Genomic DNA, 26,615 nt, shown 5'->3' with positions numbered 1-26,615 from the left:
CAGCAGCAAAGGTAGGACAGAATCATTCCAAAGACAAGTTATTAAAGGATCATTAAACACATATGTGTGAGCACGTATTGGCAGCAAATACCTAATTATTTAAGGGCATACTATTTATCCTGTGAATCTTTATGGAAAGCCTGTTCTGACATGACAAATTTGACATATCTATTTACAAAGGGCACAGTTTTATTGTTTAAACCAGAAGCTTACTTGGCACTCAGGCAACAAAGTAAATTGGTATTTGCCACTATCTTTTAAAAAAATGCTGAATAATAGAAGAAATGATTAAATGGAGGATATTTATGATATTGCTCTATTCATGGACCTGGTTGATTTTCAGAAACTATGATGACAGAGGATCACATTTATTTTATTATTATTTTTTAAAAAGATTTATTATTTATTTATTTTATTTATTTTTGGCTGCATAAGGATCACATTTATAAAACTGGGAGAAGAAGCAGGAAAGATAGATTGATCTGGCCATGTGTGTATATTTATGTATTAATGTTATATATCTGATTCTATTTTGATGGAAATAATCTAAATCTTCCAGGTTGTTCTTTAACTTACATAAGGAATCTTAAGGATCTTTATTTAAATATTCGTAGCATTTACTTAGCTATTTGGATCCATTTACTTGCTAAATGATAGCAGTTGTAATAGCAATTCCTGGCATTTTTTTTTTTTTTTTGTAAATACTGGGTTAGAATGAGAGAGCTGAATCCTAAGACCTAAATCACAGGCAAGTTTTAAGAACTTAGGCAGTACAATGCAAACATATGAAGAAAAAGAAATGAAAGCTTTATATGTAATATGGTAAAATGTTGGATTGCTTATTTATTACTCTAGTATTGGCTGTAAAGTGAGATTTTATAGGGGTAGCTGAATGATACAGATATTTGCATTATTTTCTTTGCTGTTGTGCTTCTAAAAGAAAGAGGTTTTGTTTTTCTAATAGGTAATACAGTGCTTCTCAAGGCTTCCCAAATGAAAAGGCAGATAAAAGTTGGTATTTGGTTTTCAGTGAAGATTGCTGGGTTTTCAAAATGACTGTAAAACCTAAAATCTTAGATACTTATAGCCTAAATTCTGGCCCCAAAAAGCTGATGATGATAGTTACTTTAATAAACTATATACTATATTGAAGAGATCTAGTCTACTGTCGCTTGAATGTGGAAATGTATTTTGAAATGAAGTTCCATGGTAAACCATAGTACAGATATTTTGAATCAATAGTGTTTAAGACAAGATGTTTTGGTGTATTTTAAGATGCCCTCCTCCCCGCCCCCCCTGTTTTTTTGGTCTTAGAAACCTTTTTGGTTAACTTTTTTAAACTTTCATATTTCATATTTAGCACCTTCTTTCAAAAGTATTTTAGGTATTTCATGGTCTAAATAAATCACAAATTATTTTTTATCTTATCGCATGGCATATTAAAATGAATATTAGTCATGAATCTATAGTTTCTTCAAAATGGTCAGATCGAGCAGTCCAACTCAGTATAAAGCAAAATAGTTCTGAATTTTAGAGACCTAGGTATGTTCTAATCCTGACTGCCACTATTGACATTTCAAAAGTAACTTCTGCTTTTTAGTTTTCACCTTCTTAAAATGCATGTTGGTGATATCTTTACAAAAATCTGGTTAATCTATGTCTTTATGAAAAGGAATTCTTAGTAAGAGGGTAAAGGTGGAAACTTTAACTGTATCTAAATCATGCTAAGATTTGATTTTTTTTAAAGTAGTGCTTTCTTATGCTTATGTCAATAAACTTTAATCTACAATTGAAATGTTTTATTTTAGAAGAAAAATAGCTGTATTTGTACTCTTTCCCACTTCCTTTTCCAATCTCACTTTATTCTGCAAGTTGCTATTTTTTCTTTCAATGGTATACTGTGGAATTAACGATTGTACAGTATTTTCTAATATGACCTTATTGTTGGACATTTTGTTCATTCTCTATTGTGTGTCTCCTTCCTTTCCTTTCCTTCCTTTTCCTTTCTTGACCTAACCTGACCTAACCTAACCTAACCTTGGATGTGAGCTTGCTGGCCTTTGGGTATAGACATTTACGGTTTTTATAAATACGACTGAATGTTTTCAAAAATGGTTACGGAGTTTATACCAACAGTGTGTGAACTATCATTTTCTCTATACTCTTGCTGACACTATTAAGAATCCTAAAATTTTCATTAGTCTGATAAAGAAAATATTACTTGGTTGTTTTAATTGAACATTTCTCTGAATTGCCTTTTCATATCCTTTGTGCCTATTCTTAGTTCTTAAACTTTTTTTAAAAAATTTTATTTATTTATTTTTAATTTTTGGTTGCATTGGGTCTTCGTTGCTGCACACGGGCTTTCTCTGGTTGCAGCGAGCGGGGGCTACTCTTCGTTGTGCTGCATGGGCTTCTCATTGCGGTGGCTTCTCTTGTTGCGGACCATGGGCTCTAGGCGCACGGGCTCAGTAGTTGTGGCTTGCGGGCTCTAGAGCACAGGCTCAGTAGTTGCGGCGCATGGGCTTAGTCTCTCTGCGGCATGTGGGATCTTCCCAGACCAGGGCTCGAACCCATGTCCCCGGCATTGGCAGGCGGATTCTTATGCACTGTGCCACCAGGGAAGCCACTTAGTTCTTAATATATGATAGTTATTGTAGCTCTTTTCTCCAATGTGTAATTTGTGATTTTAAAAAAAGAGTAATACTTAACATATGGTAACAAATAAAAAAGTAAAGACCTATTATGTCTTCAAATGATTACATTTATAATTTTAATTAATACACCTTTTTCTTTCCATCACCCTTTGGCATCATCTCTTTCCTCTTCCTTTTCGCACCTTTGAGGATCGCAGTTTATGCTACCTATACTTTTATGTTATCAAAGTTCCTTTGTCTTGTGATCATAACCAAGTCTTAGTTCGCGCATAGCTTGATTTTTAAAGTGACACCATTGAGTAATGTTTGTTTTTATGGTTATATCATTTAGTGACAGTCCGAGTAGTCCAGTTTACGCTTGGATTGTATTTGCACTTCTGCTGGAGTCCTCCATTTTGTTCTTCTAATCAGGATGCCCTTCCCACTAGGCCTCTTGTATAGCCATCAATCACGAACTTTTACATTACACTTCTGCCCCTGTTTCTTAAATCTATGTCTTATTTCTTGATTTAGTCTCATTTTGCTGGACTACATTCTTAATTTAACTCCCACATAACTTTTTTTAGGATGTTGCTCATTGTGACTCTGATAATATCTTCAGTTTGCCTTTAATCTTGGTTGCTAGATTGACTAGCCAGGGAACTTCTGGACTGGAATGCATATGAAAGATACTGCCTTCTGCATTCATTGTTGCTAATAAATCTAATACCAGTCTGCTTCCCATTTCTTGATAACTTTTTTAAAAAGTTTCAGCCTTTTCTCTTTATCCTTTGTGTTCTGAAGAGATGTATAAATGTGAATCCTCTGATCGTATTGGACTCTTTCAACTGGAAGACTTGTGTCCTTTTAAAGCTTTGGGAAGTAAACTTTTAATACTGCTTTGGTAATTCCCTTCCCTCTCCTCTCGGAGTTCCTATTAGTTGATTGTTAAAAACAATGGATAGTGGCTTGAATAAAAACTATGCTAAAATAATATAAGGATGATTTGGGAGTGGGTGCATGTAGGAGTGTTAAATCTTCAACTTTCACAGGGAAGGTGATAGATAATATCTAAAATGGAAAGATAGTAACTATCGGAGCATAAGCATATTATTTAGGATGAAAATAAATACCAGAAGAAACAGCTAAAAGAATTTAAAATGGTTTTCTCAAAGGATTGGAAATCATTAGCAACTGGGATGTGGCAAAGATGGTTGTTAAACCTTGAGGTTACCATTAGCTTCTAAAACTGTGTACATCCACTAAATTTTTAACAATTTAACAGTGATTCAGTGCAATCCCATCCTTAAAGGTCCACATTTAGTGATAACCTTCATTCTTTAAAATCCCCTCTGCAAATATATGTTCAAAGTGTTCTTAGTCCAAGCCTTCATGAAGAAAGATTCCAGTTGTATGTGCCACATGTTCCTTGTTCATTATTCTTAACCATTGAGCTGTGAATTTTGAGAATAATTGGCAAGAGAATGTACTGGGGATGTATGTGGCCTGTTACAACTTGGTTATAAAACTTACTTTAAATGATACAGGAGTATGTTTTTGTCTATTTGAAGATCATTTGGATTTATGACTACTTTTTGATCTTTAAAGACTTTTATAATCACTTTATTTTCAAGTAGTTTTTCTTAGAAAAGCATTTGTAAGATACAAATTTACTTAAATAAAACTTTCACACTTTTAAAATATAAACACTATGATTTTCTTTTTTTAATTTTTATTATTTTTTATAATTTTTATTGGAGTATAGTTACCTTACAATGTTGTGCTAGTTTCTACTGTGCAGCAGAGTGAATCAGCTATACGTATACATATATCCCCTCTTTTTTGGATTTCCTTCCCATTTAGGTCACCACAGAGCACTAAGTAGAGTTCCCTGAGCTATACAGTAGGTTCTCATTAGTTATCTATTTTATACATAGTATCAATAGTGTATATATGTCAATCCCAATCTCCCAATTCATCCCACCCCCACTGCCCCCCTTGGAGTCCATACGTTTGTTCTCTAAAGCACTATGATTTTCAAATAATCTCACTTATGTTTATATTGTACAAAATTTTGTGTACCACATATACATGTATAGAGTATGAATAAGTAAAGAGTGGTCAGTCAGTTGCTAATCAGAATCCTACCAGTTATCGATAGGTATTTCGAGTTGCCATGTTGGGAAAGGAAGGATATTAGTTAAAAGATACAGTTAAAAGTACTAGGTCAAACACTGTTTAAAAAAAAAAAAAGTAGTTGGGAATGTATAGGTATCTCTTTTTCTAAGTGCCTCCAGAAGAAGAAGTAACTACATACAAGACTTCTTAACAATATTCAGTTCACTTTACAGAACTAATTTTTGTATGCCATCTTTAGGTAGTTTGCAGATGGCTGGTGGTAGTGTTAAGGTGAAGTGACAGTACATGGAAGTCACTCAGATGTTTTGGTTGTGTGTTTGGTGGAACATTTGCAGTATGTGCCACAATAGCCATGTGGATTGCTAATACTTTGGGCTTGACCATTGGAATCCAGAGGTGAGAATGTGAGTAGATAACTCAAGGTTGCTAGATAACCTTAATTATTTCTCACAATTCTGAACTACCACAAAAATAGTAAAATAACATAAGGTGGTCTATATAGAATCTTCATTTGTGGTTTAGATTAGCTCCGTTATGCCAAGATAGTTTGGAATTGGAGTTACCTGATTCTTGGCCTTACCTTTTAGTTCTTACCCTTTTTATCTATAGGATTTTTTCCCTCCACTCAAGGAATAGCCAGTTAGGAGACTGAGACTCCACCCAGATTTTGCCTGAATGAGGCCTCATGTAACGGTGAAGGTTTAAAACTAGAGTTATGATTGTTGGAGGTGACTTGGCTCTTGTTCAACTAAATGCTAAAGTATATACTGCTATTTACATGAGTTTGTTTTTCTGTTGTAAAATAGAAGTTTTACATACTGTTTCTACTGTTTATGTAAATATATCCCTTCCATCACCCAACCCCTTTGGTTTGCAGTTGAATTTTTACAGAAAATTAAATGATTATAGACAGTTTAGTAACCTTCCTTCCATTTACAGAAGCATTTTATTTCTCTTATTCTGATTAAACTCTTGACATCCTCTAGAGGTGAGATCTTTGACCTTTCAAATTTGAGATGATATAGAAGGAAGTAATTTCCTTCATATAACGCCTACAAGGCATTTGAAGGGCAAGGTGAAGAAGAACAAAGCCAAATTTGAAGTGTCATTGATGGGTAGTTGGCTAGGTGCATTCATTAACAACTTTTGGTACATCAGGATTAAATTTATAGTTCAAATGCATATCTCAGCAAAATTTCAAGTTAAGTATCATGTATCTACAGAATTACAAATAGTTGGTCAAAACTTGTTGGTGTTAAATTTTATTTTAAATAACCTCCAAGGGTAGTGAGTAAAGTGTGAACTTCTTGCTAAAATAATATCCAGGAAGCATCTTCATTACATTCAACATTTCCCCCTTTTTTTCTTTTACCTTCCTTCTGCTGATGGTAGCTTAGAAGTAAATATTCAAAACTGGAAACTTTGAGGATTAGTGTTGTTTAGTTGTAAATTCTTTTTGTGAATATAGCTTTTAAGCCATCTGAGAATTCTGTGAGATGGTCTTCCTCAACCCTCCTAATTACCTCTCTGTATTGTTGGGCTAGAAAGCCAAAAACTTTATTTCTCAGACTATTTTGCGTTTAGGGTTTTAGATGTGAAATAGTTGCTGGCAATTAGATACGTATGTGAGGTGTGAAGGGGGTTCGTCTTTCTTCCCTTTTCTGTCCCCATCCCCCCCCACCCCTTTTTTTTCTGGGTTGTGAAAATGTGAGATTTTTCTGCAGTAGCGGAAATGCAGCATTGCATTGTTCATTCTTCACTTTCTGTGTTATCAAGAGGCATTTGTAGCAAAGGCAGCAACTAGACTCTTGTGTATATCACCTTTCTTCATGGTTATATAGTGGCAGTTGTGGCAGTGGCAGTGGTGACTTTCTGATTCCTTTGGATCACAGTTGTCTGCTGTTCTTGAATTTAGTGGTTCCATTGGTGGCATAAGGTGGGGCGAGTCCCTTGTGATTCAGTTGTGTAGTGTTGTGGTGTCATTCTTATAGACAGACGTAGCCTTACAGCCCCATTCCTCCAGTCCTTAAAACCATTAAGCACCCAATTGCTCTCTTATTAACTCCCCCTTTGCTTAGAATATCTAGTGGTTTCTATTCCTGGCACCTAATCCTGATTGATCAAAGTCAAGAGCATCTTTTGGTGACAAGATACCAGTCTTCCATTTTGTATGTCATTGACTGTTAATTATATTGCAGCCTTTTAATGACTCTTAGTATAAAGCTCTCAGCGTTCTTATATACCTTTAAAGGGAAGGCAAATTATACCTGAATTATACATGATCATTTCTTAGAAGGAAATCAAGTATTTAATTAAATCTGAGAGTTTGGAAATGAAACTTTTTACAGTTAGTGTGACCGGCTCAGATGTTGGTTCCTATAGTCTGTACCAGTGCTTCTCAAACTTTAATGTGCGTACACGTCACCTCAGGAACTTTTGAGGGTCTGGTTGAAATGAACATTCAGTAGATGTGGATTGGGATCTAGGATTCTGCATTCCTAACTAACCCTTTGAGATTAGGGTGATTGAGATTTTGTGGACCACATTTTGAAGTAGCAAGGCCTATACTACTGTTAATTATTGTAAAAGTAACATTTTAAATTTCTATTTATATGATTATAAAGTAGAAAAAATCTTTTACCCTATTCCCAAACCAGTCCCTGGAGATATAATTCTCAAGGACAGCTTTCTAAACCTTTTAAAGTGCACATTCAATATGTCATACAAATTTACTTTTTTTTAAACACAAAAATGGAATATTGTACATTGCTCAGTAACTTGCTTTTTTCACTCAGTGGTACAGTGGTATCTCAGTAGTATCCTTCCATTCCAGTGCACACAGATCTATTTTCTTTTTGTTTTTTAAATTGCTGCATAATATTTTAAGTATGGTTACAGCATAATTTATAGGCATTTTCCTCTTGGGAAAATGTAGGTTGTCTTTGCTTTATTGCTTTTCCAAATAATGTGCATGTGAAATTTCTTTTTCTTACCCTTTTACACTTGTAGATTTCTTTTGGCTAGGTTCCTAAAAGTGGAATTTCTAGGTCCTAGGTCAAGTGCATTTTAAGTTTTGATCAGTTCTGCTAAACTATTCTCACAAAGGTTTTAAGAGAGTTGCCATTTTGGGGCTTCCCTGGTGGCGCAGTGGTTGAGAATCCGCCTGCCAATGCAGGGAACACCAGTTCAAGCCCTTCCAGGAAGATCCCTTATGCCACGGAGCAACTAAGCCCGTGTGCCACAACTACTGAGCCTGTGCTCTAGAACCTGCGAGCCACAACTACTGAGCCCCCGTGCCACAACTACTGAAGCCCGCGCGCCTAGAGCCCGTGCTCCACAACAAGAGAAGCCACGGCAATGAGAAGCCCGCGCACCACAACGAAGAGTAGCACCTGCTATCCACAACTAGAGGAAGCCTGCGTGCAGCAACGAAGACCCAACACAGCCAAAAATAAATAAATTAAATAAATAAATTAAAAATCAAGACTTGAATGTCTGCAAAGCACTTAGAACTGAACATGTCCAAAATTAAAAACTCATTTAAAAAAAAAAAAAGAGTTGCCATCTCACTAACATGTTGTGGGCCAGTTCCCCACACCTTTGTTTCCGGATATTATCAGTTTTTAAGATCTTAGCCATTGTGGTAGATTAAAAATAGTTGTATTATGGAGGTTGAATATTTTCTTGTTTTTCAGCCAATTGTATTCTTTGGCTGAACTCATAAACTGCCCATTTCTGTTGGATTATTTGTCTTTTGTGGACGTGTATGTTTGCTTATTTACTTTTTATTGTAGGTGTTGCAAACACTTCTGTACAGAAGTTTTTGTACTTTACGGCTTTTGGGTTTCTAATATTGCTTTAAAAAGGCACATTAATAGTCTATAAAATTTGGATTGCCAGCAGTTCTCTTAAGGAGCTCACATTAAGCTAGATAGAAACATAATGTAGAAGCGTGAGCCCATTCTTTTAAAAAAAATTTTTAAATTTTTATTTATTTTTATTTTATATTTTTAAAATTTATTAAAAAATTTATTATTATTTTTTGGCCGTGTCGGGTCTTAGTTGCGGCGCGTGGGCTCCTCTTTAGTTGTGGTGTGAGGGTTCTCTCTCTAGTTGTGGCATGCAGGCTCTCTAGTTGAGGTGCATGGGCTCAGTAGTTGTGGCATGCAGGCTTAGTTGCTGCACAGTATGTGGGATCTTAGTTCCCCGACCAGGGATCAAACCTGCGTCCCCTGCATTGGAATGAGCCCATTCTTGTATAGGAAAATTGTCAAACTGAGTTTTGAGATGGAATCTATTTAATTCTATTTCAGATCAAATTCTGAGATAAATAAAATCTAGGCTTTGGAAGTCTTTCTGTGTATGTTAATTGGGTTAAAAATGTTTTTTTTTTTGCTGGTTCATCTTAGGCTACTCTTTAATATTATAAAACCCATTCATCTAATATTTAGCTTTCCCCTAAAATAAGAAGGTTGTCTGCTGAGACTTTTCAAAAAATAGTTGCCTCCCCACAGTACTAATCCTAGCAATGTCATTCAGCAGCTTGGTTGATCTACCAGGAGGGTCTGTCATACTCTTTTGAATTTGGGCCTGTCTGCATACGTGCATATATCTAGAACTGTGGTTCTCCACCTCGGCTGCATATTGGAATGCATATGGTAATGCCCAGGTTCTTCCCTTTCGTACCCAGTCCCCTCCTCCACCTCTCCTCCCCCACCTCACTTCTGATGTATTTGGCCTGGGATGTGGCCTGCACATCAGTTTGTTTTTTTTTTTTTTTAATTAATTAATTAATTTTATTTTTGGACGCGTTGGGTCTTCGTTGCTGTGCACGGGCTTTCTCTAGTTGTGGCGAGTGGGGGCTACTCTTTGCTGCGGTGCGCGAGCTTCTCATTGCAGTGGCTTCTCGTTGCGGAGCACGGGCTCTAGGCACGCGGGCTTCAGTAGTTGTGGCACGTGGGCTCTAGAGCGCAGGCTCGGTAGTTGTGGCACACGGGCTTAGTTGCTCCGCAGCATGTGGGATCTTCCTGGACCAGGGCTCGAACCCGTGTCCCCTGCATTGGCAGGCGGATTCTTAACCACTGTGCCACCAGGGAAGCCCGCACATCAGTATTTTAAAAGCTCAGGTGATTCTAATGTGCTACCAAAGTTGAGAATCATTTGATCAAACGATGGAGGACGACAGTGCATAAAGTCTCAGCTGGGACAGTTGGCATATTCAGACCCACTTTTTAAAAATGCAAAAATGGAACTTTGGAGATACTTTCAAAGCAAACACCACTGCTATAACCCTAAAATGTAATTTTCTTTAAATTACTAAAATATTACACTACTATATTCATATGAGAGTTCTACATATACACTTTACTTTTCCAGAGCCCCCATAGTGGGAAACTGTTTAGAGCATTAGTTCCTAATTCTGGCTGCATATTACTATCATCTGGGGAACTTGAGGTTAAAAGTTTGGGTGAAAAATACATGTATCCATGTCCCATTCCAGACCATTGAATCAGAATTGCTGGCAGTGAAGTCCATGTATTGGTATTTTAAAGTTCCACAGGAGATTCTAATATGTAGCCAGAATGGGGAAACAATTGTTTTAGAGTTTATAACTAGAGATGATGTGACATTTTAGATTGCCTTATTGTCCTGAAAGTTAAATGTATTGCTGCCAGTAGTATTAGTTTTCTAATTATAGTGATTTCTCTCATTAACTGATTTTGTTTTGTTTCTTTATATCCTTAAAAAAAAAAAGAGGAACACCAGTAAGAACACGATGAAGAGTTGTTTATTTCATCCAAGAGCTTGAGTTGACCTTCCACTAGAATAATGGATTAGTGAATTTTAATTATGAAATTTGGTAGCATACATAGGTGGATTTCTCTCCTTTGACCAGTCCCCAACCTAAAGCAATTAAATAAGAATGTTTAAGGGTGCCATAAGCATAAATTTTTATAAATGTCATCTAATATTCAGATCCAGTTAAAACTTGTTTTATCTTGGGTCAGGTCACTTAACCTCTCTACCCTCATCTGTAAAATGTATATGATGCTTACCTTACATAAAGTATTAATGTGAGGATTAAATGAAATAATAATGTATATAAAGTGCCTGGCACTAAATAATATCACATCTGTGTTCTTCTGTTTAGGATTGCCCTTTTGACGCCGCACTTTTTTAAAATACAATTTTTATTTATTTATTTTAAAAATTTATTTATTTTATTTATTTATTTTTGGCTACGTTGGGTCGTCGTTGCTGCGCGCGGGTGTTTCTCTAGTTGCGGCGAGTGGGGGCTACTCTTTGTTGTTGTGCCCGGGATTCTCATTGCAGTGGCTTCTCTTGTTGTGGAGCACTGGCTCTAGGCATGCGGGCTTCAGTAGTTGTGGCGCATGGGCTTAGTTGCTCCGTGGCATGTGGGATCTTCCCGGACCGGGGCTCAAACCTGTGTCCCCTGCATTGGCAGGTGGATTCTTAACCACTGTGCTACCAGGGAAGCCCTTTTATACAATTTTTAAAGGTTACACCCCATTTACAGTTATTACAAAAGATTGGCTATATTCCCTATGTTGTACAATACATCCTTTTAGCCTGTCCCAGTAGTTTGTACCTCCCGGCCCTATGTTGCCCCCTCCCCACCGGTAACCACTAGTTTGTTCTCTGTATCTGTGAGTCTGCTGCTATTTTGTTATATTCACTAGTTTGTTGTATTTTTTTAGGTTCCACATATAAGTGATATCACACAGTATTTGTCTTTGACTTATTTCACTTAGCATGATGCCCTCCAAGTACATCCATGTTGTGCTAATGGCAAAATTTCCATTGCATATATATACCACATCTTCTTTATCCATTCATCTGTTGATGGACACTTAGGTTGCTTCCATATTTTGGCAATTGCAAGTAATGCTGCGGTGAATATTGAGGTGCATGTATCTTTTTGAATTAGTGTTTTTGTGGGGGTTTTTTTGTTTGTTTTTCCAGATAAATACCCAGTAATTGATGGGTTATGAGGTATCATTGTACTTTTAACAGTCAGAATTCCATTATAGAGGATCAAGTGCAGGTTAGATTACTTTTATAATTTATATTTTAAATTTATATTTCAATTTGCATACACTGAATTTATACTTTTGGGTGTACAATTCCATGAGTTTCGACAAATGCCTAGAGAATGTAATGGCCACCACAGTGAACTTACAGAACAGTTCCATCGTCACCCTCTAAAAAAACTCCCGTCTTCTACCCCATTTGGTCAACCCCTCCCCCATTAATCCCTGGCAACCAGGGGATTTGTACACCATCCTTATAGTTTTGCCTTTCATACCTTGTCATATGAATGGAATCATGCAATATATAGCCTTTTGAGTCTAGCTTCTTTCACTTAGAATTTGCATTTGAGATTCATACATGTTGTTGTGTATATCAGTAGTTCTTTATTACTGAGTGGTATTCCATCCAGTGGATGTACCACGATTTGTTTATCCATTCCCTAGTTGCAGAACATTTAGATTGTTCCCAGTTTTTGCCAGGTACAAATAAAGCTGTTATAAATATCCTCATACAGGTTTTTGGGTGACCATAAGTTTTCATTTCACTTGGGTAAATTCCTAATAGTGAGATTTTGGGGTTGTGCTAAGTATATGTTTATCTTTGTAAGAAACTTTGAAACTTTTTCTTGTTGGCTGTATTATTTTGCATTCCCACCATCAGTGTATGAGAGTTCCAGTTGCACCACACACACTGCAGCACTTGGGATTGTCAGATTTCTCCCCCCACCCCAACATTCTAATTGGCATGTGGTGATAACATTGTGGCTTCCGTTTGTGTGTCCCAAATGACTAATGATGTTGAGCATCCTTTCATGTGCTTCTTCATGTCTCTGTATGGATTTTCTTTGGTGAAATGTCTGTTCAGATTTTTTGCCTGTTTTTATTTTATTTTATTTTATTTATTTATTTTTTTAATGGTGGGAGTATGGTTTATTAAGCTGTGCCTTAGTACAGGCGCTGGGGCTTGCCCATGGTGCTCTTAATGTACAAAGCCTGGACGTTCTGCCAATTTTTCTTGAGCAACAACACCAGGAAGTTGACAGCTAAGTGGATGTTGTACACAAGCTCATTCTGTCATTTTCACGTGGCCAACAGCCACTGCCAGACACAGCACCTTCTTCATTGGAACTTGATCGTGGACTTCACTTCATCAACTTTGGCCACCATGTTCTCGTTGTGGGTCAGCAAGGAAGGGAACTTGCCAGCCTTATTCAAGCCGGGGCCCAGGATTTGTGGGATGTGCTTGATCAGAGACTCTGAAGCCAAAAAGGCATCATACTTCTTGGCCAGCTTCTTGACCAGTTTCTTATTCTTGTTGAGTTTCTTCAGGGCCTCGATGTCCATGTGGGGGATATCCACAGCCTTGGCTTCATCACAGTGCTGCTGGTCCTGCAGAACACATACAGAAAACTTGGGGCAGGGAGTGGACTTAAGCCTGATGGTGCCTGAGAAGCGTTTGTTCTTCTGAGGGTCATAGTTCTTCAGGCTGATCTGAAGCTCCACCGTCTCCAGAAACTTCTGGCGCTTGCGCTGGTTCCCGTACAGGACTTCCCGCACCACCTCGTAGAGGGTGTCTCGCACCGGGATAACTAGAAAAGAGCTTTGCCTATTTTTAGAATTGGATTTTTGTTTTCTTGTTAGGCTTCAAGTGATTTTTGAAATATGTATTCTAGGTACAAATTCTTTGTCAGATGTGTGATTTGCAAATGTTTTCTCTCAGTCTGTGGCATGTCTTTCCCTTCTCTTAAGTGTCTTTTTTATTTTGATGAATTCCAGTTTATCTGTTTTTCTTATGGATTGTACTTCTGATACCTAAGAACTATTTGCCTAACTCAAGGTCCCAAAGATTTTTCTCCCAGAAGTTTTATACTCATATGTTTTACATTTACGTCTGATCCATTACGAATTTTGTATGAAGTCTGAGGTATAGGTCAGAGTTGATTTAAAATATATCTGTATGGATGTAGATGGATAGATGTCTTAATTCTTCTAGTACTGTTTGCTGAAAAGATTTTTTCCCCCATTGAATTGTTTTAGCACTGTTGTAAAAATCATTTTGCCATACTAGTATGAATCTATTTCTGGCTTCTCTTCTATTCCTTTGACCTGTGTATCTATTCTTTTGCCAGTACTATACCTTTGTAGTATGTTTTGAAGTCAGGTGGTGTTCCTTTCAAAATTATTTTGGCTATTCTAGTTTTCTTGCTAATCCATAAGTTTTAGAAACATCTTGTTGACATCTACCCCAAAATCCCACTGGGATTTTGATTGGTATTGAGTTGAATCTTGTAGATCAGTTTGGGAAGAATTAATGTTTTAACTACATTGAGTCTCCCAACCCATGAAGATGGCATATCTCCAGTTATTTAGGTCTTTTAAAATTTCCTTTACTAGTATTTTGCAGTTTTCAGCATATGTGTACTTTCACATAGTTTGTTAAATTTATACCTAAATATTTCATATTTTGGTGCTGCTGTAAATAGAACTTAAAATTTTTTTGGATTTCCATTTATTCGTTGCTAGTATGTAAAAAAAATACAGCTGTTTTTAAAAAAAATATTGGTCTGTAGATAACTGATAAGGACCCTACTGTATAGCACAGGGAGCTCTACTCAATACTCTGTAATGACCTATATGGGATAAGAATCTAAAAAAGAGTGGATATATGTATATGTATAACTGATTCACTTTGCTGTGCACTTGAAACTAACACAACATGGTAAATCAACTATATTCCAGTAAAAATTTAAAAAAATATATTGGTCTTATATTCTGAAACCTTGCTGAACTCATTTATTCTAGGAACTTTTTTGTAGGTCCATGGAATTTTCTACATAGATCATGTCATTTTCAACACGACAGCTGTAGTTTTTCTGTAATTTAGCTGTAATTTTTCTAATAGATTTTCTATTAGCTGTAATTTTTCTAATAGATTACCAAATTAAGGAAATTCCCTTCTGTTCCTAATTTGCTGAGAGTTTTTATGAGTACCGGATGTCAAATTTTGTCAGATGCTTTTTCTGCATCCTACTGTTATGATCTTGTAGTTTTTATTTAGGCTGTTAATATGATTATGTTTACTGATTTTTTTTTTTGAATGTTTAAATAGCTTTGCAATACTGGGATAAACCCCACTTTGTTGTGGTGTAATTATCTTTCTTTTAATATATTGCTAGATTTGATTTCCTAGTATTTTGTTGGGGAGTTTTACATCTTTGCTCATGTAGTAGTTTCTTATAATGTTTTTTGCCTGATTTTGATATCAGGGTGATGCTGGTCTTATAATAGCAATTGGGAAGTGTTTCCTCCTCATCTGTTTTCTGTAAGAGATTGTGTAGAATTGATATTTTTGGGTTCCTTAAACCAAAAATAGGAAAAATAGGTTCCCCAACCCCCAGGTCCGATACGGGTCTGTGACCTGTTAGGAACCAGGTCTCACAGCAGGAGGTGAGTGGCAGGTAAGCATTACCACCTGAACCATCCATAAATTGTCTTCCATGAAACTGGTCCCTAGTGCCAAAAAGGTTGGGGACCGCTGTATTAAACGGTTAGTAGAATTTACCAGTGAAACTATTTGGGTCTTGAGTTTTCTTTGTGCAGAGATTTTAATTACTCATTCAGTTTGTTTAATAGATATAGGGATGTTCATATTATCCATTTATTCTTCAGTGAATTTTAGTAGTTAGTGACTTTTAAGAAAATTGGTCTGTTTTATCTACGTTGTGAATTCCTGGTCATTTGGGTCTCTTTTCTCTTGGTTAGTCTTTGCTAGAGTTCTGTTGATCTTTAGTACTAGCTTTGGTTTCATTTATTTTCTCTTGTTTTTCTATCTTCAGTTTTATTGACTTCTCTTTGTATTATTTCTTCTGCTTGCTTTAGATATAGTTGGTTTTTTTTTTGAAAAAAAAATTTCTTATGTAAGCATTTAATACAATGCTGCATTTCTTATGTAAGCATTTAATACAATAAATTTCCTCCTAAACAGTGTTAGCTACATTTCACAAATTTTGATGTGTTGTATTTTCATTTTCTTCAGTTCAGGATGTTTTCTAATTTTCTTCAAGACTTCCTCGTTGACCCTTGGGTTATTTGATAGATGGTTTATTTTCCGAATAGTCTGTCTACTTGTTAAATGGATTACTGAGAGAGGAACATTGAAATCTCCAAGTATCATTGTGGATTTGTCTGTTTTTCTTTCATTTTTATCAGTTTTTGCTTTATTTATTATGAGGCTTTGTTGTTAAGTGCATGTTTTCTTAGTAACTTGACCTTTCCATTGTGAGGTTTTTCTGTATCACTGGTAAATTTTCTTGTTTTGAAGTTTACTTTGAGAAATATAGCCACTGCAGCTTTTGTCTGATTAGTGTTTTGCATGATACGTCTTTTTTCATCCTTTTACTTTTAGTCTCTATGTGTCATTGTATTGGAAAATGGGTTGTTATAAACAACATACAGTTTTGCCTTTAAAAAAAAAAACTAAGCTCTCTGTCTCTTATTTAGCAGCATAAAGATTTTTTTTAAAAAAATTAAGGTATAATTGACATATGACATCAGTTTCAGGTATACAGTGTAATAATTTGGTATTTGTATAGTTACCTCTCTCTTTTAAGTGGGTTTTTTTCCTTCACTTTTTACATTTAATGTAATTATTGATGTGGTTGAATTTTGGTCTTTTAAATTATTTTTCTCTTTGGTCCTCCTTTTCTGCTTTCTTTTGGATTGGAATTTTGAAAATATTCCACTTCATGTATCTATTGGTGTTTATTTTCCCCCCAAGAATGCAAGAATGGCTTATTATTAGAAATTATGTTAACATAATTTATCTCATTAATAGATTTTAAGAAGATCAACAATGTGATCATTTCCTTTGATATTGTAACAGCATTTGATAAAGGTCAACATCTGTTTCTGATTTTTAAGGTCTTAATTAAATGAAAATAGGTGGATATTTCATTGAACTTTTAATACATACATATACTTTAAACCAAAAGCTAGTATCACACAAAATGATCAATCTCTATTGGTGTTTTTAACCATCTCTCTCTCTTTTTTTTTTTTTCCCAGTGGTTGCTCTAAGGATTATAATATAAGTATTTCACTCTTCACATTCTACTTAGAGTTGAAACTTTACCACTCCAGGTGTAACATAGAAACCTTATAGCTATATAGATGACCTTTCTATCAGTCCCTTTATATTGTAGTTGTCATATGTGTTACATCTAACCCTTCACCTTACCATGACATGTTATAATTTTTGGTTTCAACAGTTTTGTATATTTTTCAGAAACATAAGAAGAGAAGAATAGTCTATAATAGTTACTCGTTTACCATTTCTGTTGCTCTTCCTTCTTTCTTGAAGTTCCAGGTTACCCTCTGGTACCATTTGCTTTCTGTCTGAAGAACTTCTTTTAGCATTTCCTTTAGAGCAGGTCTGCTGGCAATGAGTTCTCTTGGTTTTCTTTTGCCTGAGAGTATCCTTGTCTTCATTCCTGAACTGTACTTTCACTGAGTATAGAATTCTAGGCTGATAGCTTTTTATCCCACAGGGCCCTGAGACTTCTTTTATATATATATATATATATATATATATATATATATATATATATAAATACACACATACACAATTTTATTGTTATTGACATATCTTTAAGTTCACTGACTACTGTCATCTCCTTTCTGCTGTTGAGCCCATCGAGTGATCTTAGGGTTTTTTAGTTCTAAAATTTTCCATTTGGTTCTTTTTTATAATTTGAGCTTCTTTCCTAAGAATTTCTTTCATTCATTTTAAGGTGTTCACCCTTACCTAATGTATCATGTTTTTAACAGCTACTTGAAAAGTCTTTGATAATTCTAATATCTGGGTCATCTTGGGGTCAGAATCAAATAATTGTCTTCTCCGTTGATAACTGATCAGATTTTTGTTGTTCTTGCTTTGTCTGGTAATTTCGGATTCTGTCCTGGATGTTTGAAATGTTGTGTGAGATTCTGCGTTCTCTTAAAATCCTTTAGAGAGTGGTGAGGATCTTCTGTTTTAGTAAATAAGTCAACCCAGTTAGGTTCTACCTGAAAGTTCTTTCTCACTTTATGTACAGATTTGGTTCCATTATCTGTTGAGAAGTTTTCAAAGTCTTTGCTATATTGAGTTTGCCCCTCCCATTCCCACTTAGGTTGATCTAGGGTTTGGGCAGTGGTTTATATCATAGTTCTAGTTCTGGTTCTGGTTCTGGCAGCCTCTCCTATTCTTTGGCTGTGTTCCACACATGTATAGCTTACATGTGAGCCCAGGACTTGGTTCATACACAGAATTAGGAATCTACTTCTCCATCTCTCTCCTTTCAGTGATTTCCTCTACACTCTTATCTCCCAGGGGCCCTTTCCTTCATTCCTCTGGCCAGATGCGTGGAGTTCTCTCAGTTTTAGTTTCCTGCCTGTCATGCCTTGAGGTGAAGTGGCAAGAGAAAAAAAGAAAAGAAAATAATAGGGATTCTCCCACACTCTTCTTTTTTTTCACACCGGGGTTCATCTTCCTGGTTCCTCTGTTCAGAGCAGTTGGTTTTCTCTTGTGGTTTTCTTTGGTCTGCAGTAGTGTAGTTTCATGGCTGGGATTGGCCTCAGGGCAGGGCTGGGAGAAACAAAGGAAAAAGGAAAAAAGTATTCTCCCCACCTTCTCCAGGAGTCTTTTGCCTTAGTCCTCTGGCCAAGAAGATGCAGTTGTTTCAGCTTTTGCTGATTGTGCCTACTATACAGTATGCCTATTTGGCCTACCCTTGTGTCAAAGCCAGGAAATAAAGGAAAAAAAACAAACCGATACTCACCATCATCTTATTTGTTGTTTTTCACTGCTCTCCCCAATCTGCCTGCTGTTATTTAATTTTCAGAGTACTCTGTTAGTTGTATTTTGTATTTTGTCCAGAGTTTTTAGTTGTAATTGGTGGGAGAGAGTTGTGTTTATTACTCCATCTTGGTCAGGACCAGAAGACAGATTGTTCTGTTTTTAAATAAAAATAAACATTATTGATATGACTAAAGGTACCCATTTTTAAGTGTATAGTTTGAGTTTTGATAAATGTTTTCCCTCATATAACCAACCATCACATTCAAGAAGTAGAACATTTTTCAGTCCCTCAGAAAGCTTAGCTTTCTGCCATCCCCTCTTCATCCTGCTTTGAATTACCCTTTGGTGGAGGATATAAAGGATATTTAGACATATGACTAGTAGTTAAATGAGCTCTTTAATATTCCTTTGGATTATCCTATATAGAATAAATGAAGGAATATTAGATCCAGATTGTCCTAGGTGAGAATTCACAACTATTCCACTTAAATATCAGCTTTAAAAAAAACCATTTATTTATTTAATTTATTTTGGCTGCACTGGGTCTTACTTGTGGCATGCGGGATCTTCGTTGCCACACGTGGGATATTTAGTTGCGGCATGTGAACTCGTAGTTGCAGCATGCATGTGGGATCTAGTTCCCTGACCAGGGAATCAAACCCGGGCCCCCTGCATTGGGAGAGCGGGGTCTTACCCACTGGACCACCAGTGAAGTCCCAACAACTATTCCACTAAATTAGCTGCATGATATTGGGTAGTTTTTGTAACCTTTTGGAGCCTAGTCATAGTTTTCTCATATTTAAAATGGGAGGTAAGTATATTTACCTTACAGAGTGCTTTGAGAGTTAAACGAGATGTATAAAATACCTTGTACAGGGTCTGGAATACAGTAGATGCACAATAAATGTCATTCCCCCATCACCTTTCCATTTATGTGCAATGCACGTAAATGACTTGAGCCAGCTGCATTAAGATAGTGACCCAAATATATTTATTTATTTAGTATTGTGAAACAGCCTCTGCCCTATAGTGTAGAGCCCTGGCAGAATGTAGATATTCCGGCATCATCATGTGGTTTAGCCAGATTTTCCAGTAATATCCAATTGGGAAAAACTTTTGAACATGTACCTCCAATACAGTGTGTACATTATTAAACACATTACACCTACACAGAAAATTTTAAACAGCTAAAATCAGAAAAGGTGTCATGTTTTCTTCATCCTGGGGGATGAGTAGTCTAATGTTCTGAATCCCTTTGGCAATGAGCACATTTGGGGGTGGAACCTAGGAATCTGTTTTTTAACAGAACATTCCATAGTAATTTTTGAAGAACCAATAACAGGTTTGGGAACCTCTGGATGAGACCAGTTTTAATTAATTAATTAATTAATTTTTAATCTTTTGGCCGCTGCCATTCAGCATGTGGGATCTTAGTTCCCCAACCAGGGATTGAACCCACGCCCCCTGCATTGGCAGCACAGAGTCTTAACCACTGCACCACCAGGGAAGTCCCGAGACCAATTTTTGAACTCAAACACAGAAAAGGTATTTAGCAATATTAAGTCAAAGAGGGCATTTCCGCATCTCTCCCTTTTTTCTCTTTGCAAGTTGAGAATTAACAATTCCTGAAACATTTTCCCCCAAGTGTGCTGTCTAGTGGCAGAGATTATATCGTGCATTGGATGCCGCAAAGTTATATTTGCAAAATCCCAGTGGCTACGACTAGACTTAATTTTCCCAATTAATAGGATTATTGCCCTTATTTTACATATGACTAAATGAATAACTATTTCAATTGTAGGCAAATCCTATTGTAAAAACCTGTTGTATCATATTTCTGGACACTTGACAATGTCTATATTCTGTACAAATATTATAACTTAGGATCAGCTAATAGGTTTCTTTTCACATATTAATTCTTCTAGATTGGTAGTGTCTTTCTCAAGTGCTATGTTAAAGGAGGATTCTTAGGGGAGTCTGGGTTCAAGAAGTAAGGAATACCTAGATGGATTAGCAAAATGTGCCTGGAGTGTGGAGGGTTGGGACTTATAATGTCTGCATCTTTGACTTTTTTGCCAAAGGGGAAGTGGATGTATGTGAATTTTTCTGTGAAAAATGGTATTGAGAATAATTGATAGGGATTTCTTTCATGACATTTTTATACAGGATTACTTTTTAACTGAATCAATAGTTAACTAATACTGTTGTCTAACTATGGTGAAATAAAGGTAGTTTATATGCAGAGACCTTTTTTGTAATGTTATTTGATGTAATAAAATCATACCTGAAATACAAATAAGCAGACTCAGGTTTGAATTTCACTTCTGACATTGTAACTAGCTCTAGTATCTTTGAATGAGTTGGATTTCATCGATCTCTTAGGCCCTGTTGCCTTTTTTTTTTTTTTTAATTATTTATTTTTGGCTGCGTTGGGTCTTCGTTGCTGTGCGTGGGCTTTCTCTAGTTGCGGCGAGCAGCGGCTACTCTTCGTTGCGGTACGCGGGCTTCTCATTGCGGTGGCTTGTCTTGCTGCGGAGCACGGGCTCTAGGCGCGTGGGCTTCAGTAGTTGTGGCACATGGGCTCAGTAGTTGTGGCTCGCGGGCTCTAGAGCGCAGGCTCAGTAGTTATGGCACACGGGTTTAGTTGCTCCGTGGTATGTGGGATCTTCCTGGACCAGGGCTCGAACCCACGTTCCCTGCATTGGCAGGAGGATTCTTAACCACTGCGCCACCAGGGAAGTCCCTGGCCGCGGCCCACACCCCCCGTTGCCTTTTTTTTTTTTTTTTAATTTTATTTATTTATTTATGGCTGTGTTGGGTCTTCATTTCTGTGCAAGGGCTTTCTCTAGTTGCGGCAAGTGGGGGCCACTCTTCATCGCGGTGCGCGGGCCTCTCACTATCGCGGCCTCTCTTGTTGCAGAGCACAGGCTCCAGACGCGCAGGCTCAGTAATTGTGGCTCACGGGCTTAGTTGCTCCGCGGCATGTGGGATCTTCCCAGACCAGGGCTCGAACCCATGTCCCCTGCATTGGCAGGCAGATTCTCAACCACTGCGCCACCAGGGAAGCCCCCCCCCCCCCCGTTGCCTTTTGAGTTAAAATTCTGCTCTCTAGTTTCAAGGGAAATGGAAGTATTTGTGACATCATTGAATGATAAGGCAGTCAACTTTGGGCTTATTTCATGGTGGTAGCCTTTCCTTCTGCAAACGAAATAGCAGCTGAAGATTATATTCTATAAATTATTTCATAGTACAGGTATTTTGTTGTTTTCATTAAATATGTCTGAAGGACCTTCTGAATTAAAAATGGTTTGGATTCATTTGAACTATTCAGTACATAAAATGTTACAAATTTTATTGATTTACAATGTGCTGATGTGGCAGTCTGTTAAATCTAATTGCAAAAAGGTTCACTTTAATTAGTGCTTAATTATACAGTAGTTTTTCATTTAATTTTTTCTTGGCTTATTTTGAATTCTACTTTAGAATCCCATAGAAACCTGACCTGAGTTTGTGTGACAAACTATTTTTAAATAGTCTTGATCTTATAATTAAAACTTTGTATTTTCTTTTTTTTTAATTTAATTTTATTTATTTTTTGTACAGCAGGTCTTATTAGTTATCTGTTTTATACATATTAGTGTATATCTGTCAATCCCAATCTTCCAATTCATCCCCCCCCCCCCCCCCACCTTTTCCCCTTTGGTGTCCATAAAAAGTTGGTATTTTCTTAGGGGAATAAAGAAATATTTTAGGAAAGGAAATTTGGGTGGGGTGTTGTAGAACTTTAAATTCAACCTAAAAATTCACTAAATGTCAGTGAAGTGCTATTACCTTAAAATGACTTTTTTTCCCCCTTCTTTAGAATCCAGCAACTATCACAAGAATACTCCTTAGCCACTTCAATTGGGATAAAGAGAAGCTAATGGAAAGGTAAGGAACTATATTGTCAGCTTTATACTTCGAAGTAACACAGAAAGCCTGTTGAACTGAATTTATGAGACACAAGTAAGTATGTGAACAAACCAGTGTACAAGTGGTATTTGCTTTAATGTATTCACCATCTGTAAGTTTTGCAATAAACTTAGTGTTAAGGGATCTCAGCCTTAATATTTCTCCTTTTATTTTGGAGGTGAGGTGTGGGGGCTCTGCTTCAGTGTCTTCTAAAATGTATCCTCTTGAGTACTGAGAACTAAAAATACGTAAAGGGCTTGATATACTCTTGGAGCACACGAATAAGATCTTCCTTTAATTATTTAAAACCTTCGTGCCCATAAACCTTTAAATCTACCTTAGGTGTAATAATGACATTTCTTCAGTAAAAACAAAGAAGTTGCTCAGGGTATCCTTGCCACCAAAACAGCTGTTTGGACTGACTGGTTCGTTCTCTGGTTTCCATGCAGGATTAAATTCCATTGGGTATTTTCTCTCTGGAAATGTTTCTGGTTCCAAAAGGGAAGAAATTTCTGGGACTGGAGAATGATAATAATAGTGCCATTCTTTATCTTTTTCTCTTCCTTAAATTGGAAATTTGGGGCACTTTGTGGTAGGGTGAGAGCCTTTATTCTATCAGCCTTATTCTCTCAGTCTAAAATTAGCAATTCTAATTTTAATTTTTAAATTACAACTAATTTTTGTTATGAACTGAGAACCCAAATATTATGAGAAGTAAATGGAAAATATTTCCCATTTGATTTTTAAAATCAAAAGCACTTTGCAAAACAGATATTAAATACTACCAAGAATATTACCCAGTTTCTCACATCTTGCACCCCAGCTACAATTTAATAGAAACAACAATAATTCTTAATTATTCAGCCCTCTGTGCCAGGCATTATTTAGTTTTATCCAGGTGATAGCTTTATGGAGCTACAAATTATTATCCCACTTAATTGATATGGAAACTAAGACTTAGAGCTTGATGTGTTTATCTGTTTTGTAACGCAAGAAGTTAGCACTCAAACTCAGGTTTGTTGGACTCCAAAGCTTATGTTCTTAAACACATACTATACAGCTTTCCCAAGGTTCATGAAGAATAAAATCCTTGACTAGTGTGATTTTTCTTTTTTTTCTTTTTCCCATGGAGCTGACAGCCTTTTTTGAAGTCAGTGGTATTTCTTAGTTTTGCTCATATTTATTTTCAGACTTACTTTATGACACAAGAAAGTTTAGGAAAAAAGTAGTTTTCATTGTTTACATCTGATACTCTTCTACTGAACTAAACTTATTTACAGTTTGTTTCTTATTAATATATCTCTCCAAAGACATTCTCAAGTTTGTCCTACAACACTGTTGACACTGCTGAAAGCATTTTTCAGTTAAATATTGTAGAACTTAAGTGTGATGAGTATGAATTGAAAATTAGGCAGCTTCTGGGAACTTTTAGTGTGTATGAACTTTTCAGTTTCTCCTTGTAATTTCAGTTTCTGTTTTACATCTTCTGGAGATATGTTATTGGGTACTTTTAAATCTTTAAATAGTGTTTTTAAATCATTATGCAATATCTTTTTGTGTCATTTAATGAGTTTCACATTACTATATCCTATGTTGTCTGATAGTAGCACTGCTATACTTTATTTCGTAATTACTAATATGTTTATATTTCACTACTGATTTACCTTAATTTGTGCTTTATATTTACCATGTTTTCTGTTTGGTTAGTTTCTTGGCTACTTTCTTGGTTTGATCAAGTTTTCTTTCCCTTTTTCCCCCCCTTATAATTTCAAAGTTATATATTTTATTTCAGCTTTTCTAGGGGTCAGCCTTACAATTTATATGTGCATAGTTATATATATATGTATATGCAAAGTTTATAACAATATTTAGTCACACTATTTATATCCATGCTCTGCACAAGACAAAAACTGTAGCATACTTTTCTTCTCTATGCTCCACTCTTCCCCTCTCAGTTGGATAAGTTGATAATATTTGAATTTTCCATTTCATGTTAAGCATTTTTACTATCAGTGTATTTAACTTCTGTGTGTTTTTTTTTTTTTTTTGGCTAATTTGTTTCTTGCATCCTACTGTTTTCTCCAGATGTACTTTTTTCCCTCTAGAATAATACATCCTTTAGTCATTTAAGTCAGGTTTCATATGTGATCAGTTTTTGAGTGCTGTAAGAGAAATCCTTAATATTCTGAAATTTTGGAGTAGGTTTTGAAAACATAGCTAGTTGGGCACTTTAAGTCTGAGGACTCATGTTTTTGGTTTGGGAAATTCTTATCTGTTATTTCTTTAATATTATCTTTTCTCCATTCTCTTGGTGCTGCTTTCTAGAATTCCTGTTGGTTACATGTTGAAACTTCTGGATTTTTTTCACCTTTTTTCAAAATGCTTCATCTGCACTTGTCTTTCTACTTTGGTCTGTGAAAGTTCCTCAGGTTTACCTTTAATTCACTAACTTGCTTTTCTTTCTGCCTCCATTCTGCTATTTAGCCATCTTGAATTGTTTATTTCAACCGTATCCAACATATTCATTTTAGTAACTTTATTCTTGTTTTGTGGTTGCTGTCTCTCGACATATAACTGTGTTTACACTAGAGTTTTCTTCTAGACTGTTTATCAATAAATAAACATGGAGAGGATTTAAAATATGAATTGGTATTTGGTGTACCCTTCAGAGTATATTATTTTCAAATTGATCACATTCTGGGCTATAATAAATTCCAAGAAAAATTGATATGTGTTCTATTTTCACTCTTGCAAAAAACTCTTAGAATCCCAAAATGAAATTATTAAAATAATTAGAACTAAATAATGAGAGGACAAATGTGGAATGTAGCTGAAGAGGTACAGGGAGATTTACAGTCTTAGTATCTATAAGAAAAAGATAAATAGGTAGAAAACAAAGTGAGCCTTTGAAACAGGAAGTTAGAAAAATACAAAATAAAGCCAAAGAGAGTAGAATAGGTATTTAAGATGAAAGCAACATTAATGAATTCGAGAACAAAAATAAATAAAGCAGAAAGATGGATCTTTGAAATGGTTTTTTAAAAGGGAAATATCAAGAGAATGAGAAAACAAGCCACAGACAGGGAGAAAATATTTGCAAAAGATATCTGTTAGCCAAAATATACAAAGAATTCTTGGAACTCAACAGTAAGAAAAAGAACCAATTTTAAAATGAGCAAAAATCTTAATAGATACCTCACTAAAGAAGATACACAGAGGTCAAATAAGCATATGAAGATATGTTTAACATCATACATCATCATTAGGGCACTGCTAATTAAAATGAAATTGCTAGTTAAAATTACCACTAGACACTTATTAGAATGGCCAAAGTCCAAAACACAGGGACTTCACTGGCAGTCCAGTGGTTAAGACTCCGAGCTTCCACTGCAGGGGGCATGGGTTTGATCCCTGGTTGGGGAACTAAGATCCTACATGCCACGCAGTGCGGCCAAGGGGAAAAAAAAATTCAGAACACACCACCAAATACTGATGAGGATGTGGAGCAACAGGAACTCTCACTCATTGCTGGTGGGACTGCAAAATGGTACAGCCACTTTGCTTCCAATTTGGCAGTTTCTTACCATACAGTCCAGTCACGCATTTTGGTATTTACCCAAATGAGTTGAAAACTTATGCCCACCAAGACCTGCACATGGATATTAATAGCATCTTTAGTCATAATTGCTAAAACTTGGAAACAATCAAGATGTCCTTTAGTAGGTGAATGGGTGAATAAACTGTGGCACATCCAGACAATGGAATGTAATTCATTGCTAAAAAGAAATGAGCTATCAAGCCATGAAAAGACATGGAAGAACCTTAAATGCATATTACTAAGTGGAAGCAACCAATCTAAAAAGGTTGCATACTGTATGATTCCAACTATATGACATTCTGGAAAAGGCAAAATTATGGAAATAATGAAAAGATCATGGTTAAAGGGAGGGAAGGATGAGTATGTGGATCAAAAAGGATTTTTAGGGCAGTGAAAGTGTTCTG

General features: G+C 36.1%; 1 protein-coding gene and 1 pseudogene across 2 annotated transcripts in view; one reads left to right on the top strand and one right to left on the bottom strand.

Moving 5' to 3' along the window:
* Positions 1–26,615, top strand: part of ARIH1 (ariadne RBR E3 ubiquitin protein ligase 1) — a 114,390-nt gene that overhangs the window by 20,584 nt on the left and 67,191 nt on the right. For both annotated transcript variants that reach the window (XM_061180102.1, XM_061180101.1), the window contains exon 2: positions 22,525–22,592. In XM_061180102.1, the coding sequence (XP_061036085.1) occupies positions 22,525–22,592 (68 nt within the window). The remainder of the gene's footprint in view (positions 1–22,524; positions 22,593–26,615) is intronic.
* Positions 12,733–17,314, bottom strand: LOC133085754 (large ribosomal subunit protein uL1-like; annotated as a pseudogene).

The sequence above is a fragment of the Eubalaena glacialis genome, chromosome 2, assembly GCF_028564815.1.
Source record: "Eubalaena glacialis isolate mEubGla1 chromosome 2, mEubGla1.1.hap2.+ XY, whole genome shotgun sequence".
NCBI classification, from domain to species: Eukaryota; Metazoa; Chordata; class Mammalia; order Artiodactyla; family Balaenidae; genus Eubalaena; species Eubalaena glacialis.
This window is presented reverse-complemented; position numbering and strand designations above follow the sequence as displayed.